At 53.8% G+C, this 12,401-nt stretch overlaps 2 protein-coding genes across 2 annotated transcripts in view; both read left to right on the forward strand.

The window, feature by feature from the left end:
• The first annotated feature begins 3,782 nt into the window (after nucleotides 1-3,782).
• Nucleotides 3,783-11,426, forward strand: PHF13 (PHD finger protein 13). The gene is made up of 4 exons (XM_021683395.2): nucleotides 3,783-3,889; nucleotides 6,480-6,581; nucleotides 7,820-8,354; nucleotides 8,776-11,426. Exons 1-4 carry the CDS (start codon nucleotides 3,851-3,853, stop codon nucleotides 9,000-9,002), a joined length of 903 nt encoding a protein of 300 aa, XP_021539070.2. The 5' UTR covers nucleotides 3,783-3,850; the 3' UTR covers nucleotides 9,003-11,426.
• An 836-nt stretch (nucleotides 11,427-12,262) lies between these two features.
• The window catches only part of THAP3 (THAP domain containing 3), a 7,449-nt gene continuing 7,310 nt past the window's right edge, over nucleotides 12,263-12,401 (forward strand). The window contains exon 1 of the mRNA XM_021683397.1: nucleotides 12,263-12,389. Coding sequence (XP_021539072.1) covers nucleotides 12,316-12,389 — 74 coding nt within the window. The 5' untranslated portion in view covers nucleotides 12,263-12,315. The remainder of the gene's footprint in view (nucleotides 12,390-12,401) is intronic.

Raw genomic sequence — 12,401 nt, forward strand, 5'->3', positions numbered from 1 at the left:
GAACGCTACAGTATTCCCTATTTATTAAGTGCATTATATATGTAAATAATACGGTAGATCAAAACATTTCAACACTACCTGGCATAGTGTTAGCTATTAATGTTTATGGTTTACCGGTATGAGCCATAACACAGCAAGTTCATTTGATCTCTGTGTATAAGTTATTTTTCTTGCTATATAAAGAGCTGACAATACATGGTTTAAAAATTATTTATTAATGACTTAAAACTATTCATATATATATATATTCATACAGTGGTCAAGGTACTAAAAGTTGAAACAAGACAATTTGCGGGAATTATCACGTTTTTTTCTTCTCCTGGAGATGGAAGTGGGAAAGTCAGAAAATTGCAGCTGGGAACGATCCACAGGAATTCCATACTATTAAAGCTGAACAAAAAGCTGAACCACCAACAAGCATTTCTGGGAAAGACAAACCTTTGGTTATGTTCATGCCCGCACTCAAGCACTGAGTTATGATGGGAGGCAGAAAGCTTTCCTGAATGTTCCCCAAATGAATGTAGTGTAGCTGGTGAGATTTAGAAAGGTGAAACTGTATTTGGTAACCCAATTAAAATAACTACATTCTCCAGTTACTTACTGGGAAACTGGTATTCTTAGTATTTTAAAACTTGTCACAACCTGTCTAACATTGGTTTTTTTCTTCTTTTCCAAATAACTATAATCATCAGATTATAATATATACATAATTTTTTTTTTTTTTTTTTAGGCAGAAAACAAGGAATCACAGACTCCCAAGAATCTGGCTACTGTGGCTAATGCTCTTGCATTAATCCTTGAATTCCAAATTTGCCCCCTGGAGCCCAGGTGTAGTGGAGGACACCTGAGAAATAGACTAGATAAACCAACTACATTTCCCCACGTGTACATATTATGCTATTGAATCTGGGTCAGTTATTGGTATTCTAGTCCTTCCCTGAGTCTAGGGATGGGATGGTAGATATAATGTCTAAATCTCCTCCAAAGGGCTAAATTTCTAAGGGGAATCAAAGGACGGAGGCCAAGAAGGTCCTCCATGAAAATATTGGAGTGGCAGGCAGGGAAACAAGCAGACTACATCAGGTAGTATTGGTCACATCTGTGTACTAAGAACTACTATTTATGAATCACTTACTCAAGAAATATCTATTGCGGGACGCCTGGGTGGCTCAGGTCATGATCCCAGGGTCCTGGCACTGAGCTCCACATGGGGCTCTCTGCTCAGTGGGGAACCTGCGTCTCCCTCTCCCTCTGCCTGCAGCTCCCCCTGCTTGTTCTCTTTCTGTCATATAAATAAATAAAATCTTAAAAAAAAAAAAAATATATATATATATATAAATATTGAATACCTATTCTGAGCAAAAGTTATCACTGTTACATGACACAACCCAGGTCTGGAATGTTCTTTCCTCAGTGTGACTGAGTGGTTCCATTCAATATAGATCCCTGAATTCTAGGGTTTTGTCTTCAAGTCCATTATTATTATGAACAAATTCTTTATTTCACTGTCTTAATGGGAAGGGGATTTAATATTTCCTACGTGAAAATTACATCATTGCCAACAATCATCAGTTACAAAAATTCCCTCTTATTTGTACTTCACCTCCAGTCAATATTCTTTTTGGCATTTACACCTTTAAACTAACAATATGATAATATCCTTCATGGTGGCCCTCTCTTACTCAGGCAAAACAAGTTGCTCCTGGTAATCTGGCCCTGGGCAATGCTGGCTGACCTCAGGGCATTTGCTCTGGCCACAGTGATCAGGTAACATTCTAAATCTAGCTAAATCACCTGAATGTGACAACTCTCTATGAAGCTGTTGGTGATGTTTCCACAGGCCAAGTCCAATGTCTGTTTTTAATCTTACTAACTTTCTAGAGCACCTCAATTTGTTATCCACGCTGGGGAGTCCTCCAATCCGGTAAGGCATTGCTGAAATAACATTAAAAGATAACAACAACAATAGTAAACTACCATTTATGGAGAAAGGAACTACGATAAAACTTTTATAGTTTAGGAAGCTGAGGCTCAGAGAAGTATTTCTGAGATAAACCCAGTCTCTTAACCAGTAGTTTCCTTCAGAATTATCTTAATCTAAACAGCAACAGTCAACCAGCGAGGCATTCACTCCCTTAGAAATAAACTCCTAGAGGTTCTTCCAATCATCTTTTCTGATTTAGTGGGTCCAGAAGTCAGTTTCCTGATTCGAATTTAAAATTTTACGTCCCTCCTCTTTAACGCAGTTCGTCTTCAAAGCTACCAAACGTTATCGAACATTCATAGATTTTTTCCTTTCAAATGGTTATCAGAAATGTTCAAAAATGTCAGGCCTCCAATGGTAATTTTATCAGAGTAGATAATTTTCAACTAAGTGCTCAGAGTCAATCAATCTTCAACATATAAAGTTGTAAAATACTCAGCGGTCCAGCATTTAAACACCGCAAACTCAATCAAGCATCAGTAAAATCATTGTCAATACCAGATCTCTCAACCACGTTTTCCCCTCACCCCACTGGTGTAATGCTGTGAGGAATACATTCGGAAGATAATTCAATTAAAGAAAACAGGGGGGCGCCTGGGTGGCTCAGTTGGTTAAGCAACTGCCTTCGGCTCAGGTCATGATCCTGGAGTCCCGGGATCGAGTCCCGCATCGGGCTCCCTGCTCGGCAGGGAGCCTGCTTCTCCCTCTGACCCTCCTCCCTCTCACGCTCTCTGTCTCTCATTCTCTCTGTCTCAAATAAGTAAATAAAATCTTAAAAAAAAAAAAAAAAGAAAAAGAAAAAGAAAACAGGGGTAGTCCCAAGATCAGGCAGAGAGGAAAGAGAGAGAGAAAAAAAGCGAATTTAAGACTAACATCTTCCAAAGCACTGATAACCCTGGCACAGAGTTTTTAAAAACGCAGTTACTCGACACACCAAAGTGGATCCTACAGACACCAGGAGATCCTCAGTCCCGCCGTCCCAGGACCCCCGGGACAAGAGGAGCCGGCCAGAATACCCCGGCCGCGAAAACAAGTTCGCCCCGCCGGGTCCGAGCCCAGGCGGCGGCCGCGACGTCAGCGCCCGTCGCCCCCGCCGCGGGGACCACGGCCCCACAAAGGGGCACGAACCCCCAAGTCCAAAAGGAGACGGCAGCCGCTGCCGCCGCCCTCCTCGACCGAGGCCGTCAGCCCCGCCCCCACCCGCCGGGGCGACCCCCGCCCCTCGCCCCCGCCGAGGCCGCGGCGCTACCACTCGCGCCGCCCCTCCCCCACCGCAGAGCCAGCGCGAGCCTCCGCACCTCCCCCGCTCCGGCAGCCTCAGGTCCCGGAGACACCGCCCCCACAAACCGGGCTGCAGCCGCGGAGCTCTATGGGGGCTGGAGTCCGCGAGGCGGCCTTTGTGCGCCTCAGAGGCGGAGCTGGGACTACTACTCCCACAATGCTCCGCGCCCTTCCCCGCGCCTTCGGCTTCCCGTCGCCCACAGACTACATTTCCCGACAGCCCTCGCGGCTCTCCCGCCCTCCCTCCCGAGACACGAGCCGAACTGGGCGTCAGGTCGGGGAGCGGGTCGGGTTCCCGCTCGCCGCCGCCGCCGCCCCCCGCAGCGACTCTCCCGCCTCTCCCACCGCGCCGGCCGGAGGAGCTGCATCGCCAACTCTGCTCGGCCGTGGAACCGCCGGCCCGGGAGCACTGAGCCCGGGACGCAACGCGCCGAGCCCCCTCATCACCTCCAGCCGGGGCGACCCCTCCCGGGTCCGCCCTCGCTCTGCGCGGCCGCCGGAGCCCCCAACCCTGAGCGGCTCGGTGGCCCGGCGCCCGCATCCCGGGCCCCTGCACTCCCGTAGCCGCCGCCCCCCACCCTGAACATGGACTCCGACTCTTGCGCCGCCGCCTTCCACCCGGAGGTGAGTGAGGGCTGCGTCCCGACCGCCCCCGACCCACCCCCACTCCAGTCCTGCGCTCCCGGCAGCCGGACCCCCGCCGGCCGACCGCCGCCCTCCCCTCCCCCAGCCTTCCCTCGTCGCCCCCTTGGGCGCCCAACCCCGCCCCCCACTCGGGCCCGCGCCCCGTTCTCCCTGCCGGCCCTCGCCTCGGCGTCCCTGCCGCGGGCGTCCGCGTCCTCCCGGCGCCTCTTCTCTCGGGCCGCCGCGCCCACCCTTCCCCGGCCTCGCGTAGCCCCGGGACCTGTCTGGGCCCCCGGCCTCTCCCCGCCGGCTTGGCTTACTCCTTCCCTGCCCCCGGGGACTCGGTCCCAGCCGCCGCCGCCTCGCGTTCCCGCTTCTCTTAGGAGCCCCTCCCCCCTCCCGGAGGGGCTCGCGGTCCCCCTCGGACGGGGACTCCGCTCCGCGCGCCCCCGCCTTCTCCCTTAATCCCCGGGCCCGGTAGTCCGCGCCCCGCCCCCTGACTCCCGCGCGGCCCCCGCCCCCTCCGGCGCCGGGGGCCTAGTCCTGCCGGGTCCCCACCCCCGTAAACACCCGAGTCGAGCCCCCCACCCTCCGCACTCTCTCCTCCCCCTCCGGGGCCCCCGCCCCCCGGCCGCGGGCTCTCTCGCCCCGCCCCGGCTCCCCCTCCTTCCGGGGATCGGCCCTCGGTTCTCCCGGGCGGCCCCTCTGGCGCCCCCGCCTCGGTCCCTTCTCCCTCCGGAGGCCCGCGGGGCTGGGGTGCGGGTCCGGCCGCAGGCGGGTGGGGGAGGCGGCGCCGGGCGCGTTCGCCCGCTGCGCTGCCGCCTCAGGGGTTCGCGGGGCCCACCGGCCCCGGACCCCGAATCCTGCCCGGCTTTCCGCGCCCCCTCCCCCGCGGGATGGGCCCCGCACCTTCCGGGGCCGAGTGTCGGCGGGGGGCGGCTTCCGCGGAGGGCGGGGAGGGGGCCGCACCGCCATCTGCTTTTCCTAAAGGCGGCGAGGCGGCGAGGCGGGCGAGGCGGGCGGGGCGGGCGGGGCGGGGGTGGCGCGGGTCCCTCCGCCCCGCGCCCGAGGGCGCCGCCGCCTTCCACTCCACGTCCAGGCCCCTGACCCACTTGTGCGTGTTCCCCGCCTAAATAAAAGTTCTCCCCGAGAGTTTGAGGGCCGAGGGCTGCGGCCCTCCCACCGCGGCCGGAGCGCGGGCGGTCAGTTCTTTCCGGGGGTGGGGGCAGGGTCTCTCCGACGCAGGAAATGCCGGGGACCGCTCCGAGGCGGGTGCTCCGCCAACCTGCGCGCCCCTCGGGGTCCGACTGGCCGGGGGTGGGGGGCGGAGGTGGTCTGCTAGAACCAAGTTGAGAAAATAAGAAGTGGAGCCCTTTGGAAGGAAACCTGCGGGCAGCACGCCGGCTACCGGGCCGCTTTCTTGGCCCTCGGTCCTGGGGAGGGGCTGGGTTGGGTCCAGGAACCCACCCCCCAATTTCCTGTCCCGCGTTCGTCCTTGCAGGGTAGTGGGACCCTGGGCCCTGGAAATGGTAGCTGAGCACGTAAGGATGAGGTTGGGGTGGGTACTAAAGTGCTTAAAGGAGACTTCAGTAAATAACGCTAGTCGAATAAGCCAAAATGAAGCAGAGTTGTTTTGCTTAGTAGCAAATAAGGGTTCTTTCTCCCGGAGCTGCTGTTCCTCAGGAGAAAAACCCTTCTTGTTGAGGGCATTTCTAGATTGAATGGAGACAGGACACACAAGCCAAACCCTCTCGTATTTCATCTTCAAGGTGCAAGTAAACCTAGCCCGAGCATTTTTTTTTTTTTAAGATTTTATTTATTTATTTGACAGAGAGAGATACAGCGAGAGAGGGAACACAAGCAGGGGGAGTGGGAGAGGGAGAAGCAGGCTTCCCGCGGAGCAGGGAGCCCGATGCGGGGCTCGATCCCAGGACCCTGGGATCATGACCTGAGCCGAAGGCAGAGGCTTAACGGCTGAGCCACCCAGGCGCCCCCCAGCCGGAGCATTTCTGGTTTATTTTCTGAGTCCGAGAACATTCGGGTTCTGGCCCCCTGGATGTTGGGTGTTGCAGCAGGGGAGGGAGAAGTGGGGAGTGCTGGGAGGAGGGGGCCACACAGCCCTTGCTGGGGAGGGTTCAGGCCTGAGCGAGCTTTGTAGGATCAGGAGCAGTTGACTTCTGAAATCACTTAAAATACTTTGATTACAGCTGCAGCTGGACTTTATTTTCAAAATGGAAAATCTGTAGCAAAAAAGTAGTTATTAGAGCTCCTGATAGGCCTCCAGAGCGTGATAGATAATGTTGGAAAATGCCACGGGAGCACTAAGAAGTAGACTTTTCTACGTTTTTATCTCCTGCCCAGTTTCCCAGTGTGCTTGGCATAACATCACAATCCCCCTCCCTCAGCCTTCTGAGCGCAGTGTTAGTTCTTGACCCAAACCTACCTTATCTTATTTCTTAGAGTGTTTGTAAATGTAGCAGTATATTTTCGAGTGGTTGACAATAAAAGCTCCAGCTGGCTTAGTTTTGTTTCTGGATTCTACCTACAAGTGCCTACTCTCAAATACACCCCTTTTCTCGCCTGCTAACAGGAGTGCTCCCCCAGTTACAAGAGGCGCAGGACTGTGGAGGATTTCAACAAATTCTGCACCTTTGTCTTGGCCTATGCCGGCTACATTCCTTATCCAAAGGAGGTAATCTTCAGTGCTTCTGCTGGCAGTGAAACCATTGGCCGGGTGGGGGTTTGGGAGGGGGCTGCTGGGGGATGCCAGACGGCTGTCAGGTAGAAACCTTTCTTAAAAAGTTAGCCCAGCCTGGGAGGTGGTTCCTAAAAGTCTGATAGAAAACGCAGGCTTGTCTAGAAATGATTTAATAAACTTGGAGTGTTGGTTTGCAGATAACACGTTTGATGTCCATCTGCTCTGAATCTCCAGGGCTTATTGAGTGCCTACAGTGGCTGGGCAGTGTTCTTGGCCCTTACAATATATGAGATGGGTGCTGTTGTTGATCCCCATTTTACAGATGCAGATGCTGGGGCCCAGGCCTGGGGTTCAACCGGATGGTTGGGCCTGGTCCACACTGTCCTTCCTGGTGAGCAGCTCCCTGGTTGCTGTGCGCACCATATTACAGAATCTTCAGGGACTTGGGGCCCAAATCCCGAATTTTAAAGGATTTTTTTTTTTTTTCTTGCTAAAGGGTAGGACTGAGGACCACTATTGTCACGGTGCTCAAACTTGTACAGGGCTAAAAAGAAAGGAATATGGTATTTCTGGGAGACCAAACCCCAGCATTGGCTTATTGTTTCTGTTTGCTGTGTACGTGGATAAATGCACTCTTTGTGCCACGCAGAATGTTGCCACTATTTGCAAATAAAATGCTTGAATGGTCTGAAGGAGCCGTAGGGATTAGCTCACTGCTTTGGGGCAGTAATTACCTAGTTTGATTTTGTAATATTTGGGGGTATCTCCAGTTTTTAGAAAGAGTGTCAGGAAATTCTCAAAACTAATTTAAATTCATTTAATTAAAAAAAAAAATGCAACCCTTGGGGCCGCAAATGGAAGGGAGATTTTACAGTCCGGGAAAGATAAGGGGGTATGAGAGGTGTTGTTGGCATCTTTCTAGATATTTACTGGGCATCAAATGAGTTCCTGGCTCTGGGACAGGGGCTGAGGGCTCAGCAAGGGAAGGTTTTCCTCCTGGTGGGTTCACATTCTATCTGGAAGGTCATAGTAAAGTACTCATGACACCATTCCTAAAGAGCACTGCTTACGAGAGCCGAGAAGGTCACGGTTCTGATAGCCCTCGTCTGTAGTCCTGACCTGGCTGGAGGGTGGGGGTGCGGAGCCTGGGAAGCTCTGCTCGGGGCCAGCCCTTGTTGCCGGGGACTAGTCATACCACTCGGCCCCGGCTACCTGTGCTTCTGTCCTTTCAGGAGCTCCCTCTGAGGAGCAGCCCCAGCCCTGCCAACAGCACAGCTGGCACCATTGACAGCGACGGCTGGGACACGGGCTTCACTGACATTGCGTCGGCTGTGCCCCTGCCGGTCTCCGACCGCTGCTTTGGCCACCTGCAGCCCACCCTCCTGCAGCGAGCCAAGCCCAGTAACTTCCTGCTGGACAGAAAGAAGACAGACAAGCTGAAGAAGAAGAAGAAGAGGAAGCGAAGGGACAGCGACGTGCCCGTGAAGGAGGGGTACATGGGGAGCCTGTTGAAGCTGGAAGCCGCTGACCCCTACGTGGAGACCCCCACGAGTCCCACCCTGCAGGATATCCCCCAGGCTCCCGGCGACCCCTGCTCGGGCTGGGACTCCGATACTCCTTCCAGTGGATCTTGTGTCACGGTGTCACCTGATCAGGTCAAAGAAATAAAAACTGAAGGCAAACGGACTATTGTCCGGCAGGGAAAGCAGGTGGTGTTCCGGGACGAGGACAGCACTGGCAATGATGAGGACATAATGGTGGACTCGGGTGAGTGGCCCCTGAGGGGGTCCGAAGAGCGGTCCCTTTCCTGGAGGGTGACAGCAGAGTGTGCCCACCACCCCTAGAGAGAACGGTATCGGAAGGTGGACACTGAGATGTTTGGGAAGGGGGTGATTGCAGCTAGAAACAGCTGAGATTCCAGGACAGGCCTCAAAATATAAAAATAAATACAGCTTCTCAGTAAACATCTCACGGTTAATTCCTGCTGCCACACATTTCAGTGTCCTTGGTCACGCATTTACTCCACTGCCCTGCCCTGCCCTTCAGTGTGTGTGTGTTGAGGATCAGGCTTCACTGCAGCTCAGCTGCTCTGCCCCCCGCCCCCCCGGGGGCTGGGGGAGGGACCTCGCTGGGGAGGGAGTGCAGGCAGTGTTTGCTCTCTTCTTCACACACGTGTCTCTCCCTGCAGATGACGACTCCTGGGACCTCGTCACCTGCTTCTGCATGAAGCCGTTTGCTGGCCGCCCTATGATAGAGTGCAACGAGTGCCATACCTGGATTCACCTGTCCTGTGCGAAAATACGGAAGTCCAATGTTCCGGAAGTGTTTGTCTGCCAAAAGTGCCGGGACTCCAAGTTTGACATCCGCCGCTCCAACCGTTCCCGAATGGGCTCGCGGAAACTGTTTCTGGACTGACTGTTGGTGAGCGAGGAGAGCATGGGCGAGGAATCAGAAGGGACGAGGGGCCTTTTGGCTCCTCTTAGTTGAGCACAGAACTCTCAGCTCTGGTGCGGGCAGACCCCTGCCATTCAGGTGCCTAAGCAAAAGGGCGGGCTGTCCGGGGTAGGACCTGTATCTGCCAGTGACTGAATAAAATCCTTGTTGGCCAAAGCTGCTGCTAGAGCTGTGTTCTCTGCAGTGGAGGGGGGCTCACCACCCAAGTACAGTGGGTTCGGTTCAGCTGAAAGTGAGGGTACATGGTAGTTATGAATTCTTGCTATCATTGTTAACAAACTCCGCCGGCTGGAACCAGTGCTAGCTGTTTTCCTGCTTCCGCTGTCTTGGGAGAGGAGATGTTCAGTTTCCCAGGCCTGTTAATGAACAGCCATACGTGTAAGCTTTTTCCCAAGTGTAAGTCTGTGACCATAAGTGTCTGTACAGCAACCATCGAGCTGCCCCTACCTTTGTGGCCTGCCCTCTCCCTGCCTTAGCTGCTGTCTGTCTGTCCCTGCAGGCTGCCAGCTAGAGTCCTCTGGTCTCACTCTGAGCGGAGCCCTGCGGCGGTGGCTAGCTAGTGATCCCTCGGTTTCCTTCTGTTTGTTTAAAAGGGACAGTGTGTGGCCACTTCTTGGCGGAAAAGGGGTTGGTTGGGGGGGTTGAGGTGGCCTGTGTTCATAACTCAGTTTCCTGTTTTGCACGATGTAAAAAACCTGTCTTTTTTGCACGATATAGCCAAAAGTATTGGCAGATTTCTGCCGGGGTGCCCTTTCCAGTTGGTGTATGAGGTCTTAGGGGTGCCCAGGCGAGCTGTTTTCAAGCGAGAGGGCACTTGGATTCTGTCCTCCTCTCTTTCCCTCACCTTGTTCCAGTAGCAACGTAAAGGTTAGGCAGTCACGGGAACGGCGTTCCTCTACTTCATGAGGTAGAGAAAACTCGAAGGGAAGGCCTCTCCTGTGGTTGATTCTTAGGATGCCCTCAGACAGGCTGGCCTGCTGGTTTCCCGGGGCAAGGTTAGGATTTGAAGCCTTTTTTGTTTTTTGTTTTTTTGTTTTGTTTTGAAATTGGCGAGTGAGCGGTATGGTAACATTGGCCTCCAGGAATATACCACTGAACTGTGCAGACTTCCTGCGATCTGAACTGGGACCCTGGACCGGGGAGCCTCCGGTGCCAGCCCGGCCTGGAGAAGCCCAGGAGTTTGTGCCTGTAGCTCGCACAGGGCTCTGTCCGAGGGCCGTGTACCCTGGGCTGCCGCCGGTGGCTCTGGGGCCTGCAGGGACAGGAAGGCTCCCACTTTCTCCAGAGTTGACAGTGCTCTTTAGCAGTTCAAATACTTTTCTCAAAAACTTTTTTTTTTTGGTAAGTAGATGGGTGTGTTTTCATACACATTGTTTCTCGTGAAGCATGAGAAGGGAAGAATGCCCAAGTTGGTCCTATTTATTTACAGCAGGGTGGACCCCCGGTCTCTCTGCTGGGGTCTTCATGGGGCACCTTCGTGCTGGGCTCCCCGGGGGACTCTTCACATTCTCTCCCCGAGGCACAAAGGGGGCTTGAACTCGAATTGGCTGATCGGAGCCCATGTTCTGCGCTAGTATCGTTCATGCTTCACCAGCCAGCTGCTTTTTGTTGTGTTTTGTTTTTAATTCTGTTGGTTATATTAACACAGAAATAGAGAGAAATAGTTTCTGAAACCCAGTTTATCGTGAAGATCCCCAAGGGAGAAGTTCTGCTGTAGAGAAAAATAGTAAGAAGCGGGCTTAGAAACCACCTTCTCCTCAGACAGCTGTCTGGCTCTGATGAGGGCAAACGTCCAGGAAAAGTTGGAGAGGAATTTGCCAAAGATCTGCCCCATGACATTGCCTGTCCAGTGTCTTCACCATGAGAATAGCCAAAGTTCCAAAGTGTTTTTCTTTTTTAAAAAAACTCCACGAAGTTTTAAAAGTGCATTTAAGAATATGTGTGATTTTAGAGCGGAACTGCCAGGCCTGGCGATTGCTGTATTGCTTTTAGAAGGTTGGATGCCTGGTGACACCTCTGGAAGGTACTCAATAGTCATTTCGATCTGTTTCCTTCATTTCCTTCTTGTTCTTTTAACAGATCTCTATCCCTGTGGGTGGTGTCCTAGGAAGTCAGGACACCTTGGTTTTTGTGTTAGCTTGAGCTGGGCAGCTGCAATCAGCTTTATGCAAATTAGGCATGGCCCATCTAGGGGCTCCTGGTTGGTGGCTAATAAAGTGAGGGGAGGGAAAGATGTCACCCCAAGAGTAAGCCTCTCGCATTGGCATTGGCCAGGCCAGACACTTAACATCGTTTACATGGTTCTGTGTGATTATAAAGTTTATGTGTATAAAGCGAAGCTGTTTCTGTGAAACTGTATATTTTGTAAATAAATATATTGCTACTTTGAGGTTCATGCCTAGCTTCAGGTGTTTGTTTTCTCTGGGGGAGGACAGTGGTGTTTCTGCTCCCTTCATCACCTCTCCCAAACCATGATGACATAGAGACTTGGGGAGGTAAAGTCTGAGTTTGGTTTAGCAGGATGAAGCGTGCCCACAACCTTTCATACACTTTTCTAGTAAATTCTCCAGGATCAAACCACAGTATGAATAGACATGAATAGCTTTCGCAGTTTCATCATGCTGTGGATTAGCTTAAGCCCCAGTGAGTGGTTACCTGCTTTGTTAAAAGCTGCAGCCTCCTCCGAGGTTCTGCAAGCAGATTTGCGGTCTCCCAGGGGTGCTCATTCTGCCCCTTTACACTTGGGGGTCCCCATCGCCTGTCCTCTTTCACTCAGCTGTGTCTGCCCGTCTCTAATCTGGGACCCACTAGTAGTCAACTAGTACCTCCTTTTGAGCAGCCAGAATCTACGCACCAACACCTCTTAGGATCTTGGAAATACTGGCCGGGTTGGGCGGTGAGCCCTGCTCTGGTTTCCAGGTGTCCGAGGCTGTTGGTGGGTGTGCCTTGGCTCGTCAAAGCAAGGAGGTGAGGGCCCCGGGCTTTCGCGAAGGGGTGGGGCTCGCACCGGCGGCGCTGTTGGGGCTGTCGGGCCGGGGCTGACTCTGGGAGCACCCCTTGTCGTGGTACCCCGGAGCCCACCTGACTCGGGCCTCCGCCTTCCGGCGGCCCCCGCCCGGCCCGCAGGCCCCGCAGGCCCCGCCGGCCCCGCTCCGTGGCCCCGCCCCGTCCGCAGTCCAGCTCAGGTCATCAGGCCCCGCCCCTTCGGCTGGCCCCGCCCCGCAGGCTCGCCGCCGCCATCTTTGTTAGGGGCAGCTGGGCCTGGCGTCTAGAGATGCCGAAGTCGTGCGCGGCCCGGCAGTGCTGCAACCGCTACAGCAGCCGCAGGAAGCAGCTCACCTTCCACCGGTGAGGGGCGGG

The sequence above is a fragment of the Neomonachus schauinslandi genome, chromosome 4 (assembly GCF_002201575.2).
Source record: "Neomonachus schauinslandi chromosome 4, ASM220157v2, whole genome shotgun sequence".
Lineage (NCBI taxonomy): Eukaryota > Metazoa > Chordata > Mammalia > Carnivora > Phocidae > Neomonachus > Neomonachus schauinslandi.

Bases quoted from the DNA above. Each gene is read 5' to 3' on its own strand.
- PHF13 (XM_021683395.2), top strand. From the start codon at position 3,851: ATGGACTCCGACTCTTGCGCCGCCGCCTTCCACCCGGAG. The intron at 3,890-6,479 runs GTGAGTGAGGGC...GCCTGCTAACAG, and splicing joins CCGCCGCCTTCCACCCGGAG to GAGTGCTCCCCCAGTTACAA. The intron at 6,582-7,819 runs GTAATCTTCAGT...CTGTCCTTTCAG, and splicing joins ACATTCCTTATCCAAAGGAG to GAGCTCCCTCTGAGGAGCAG.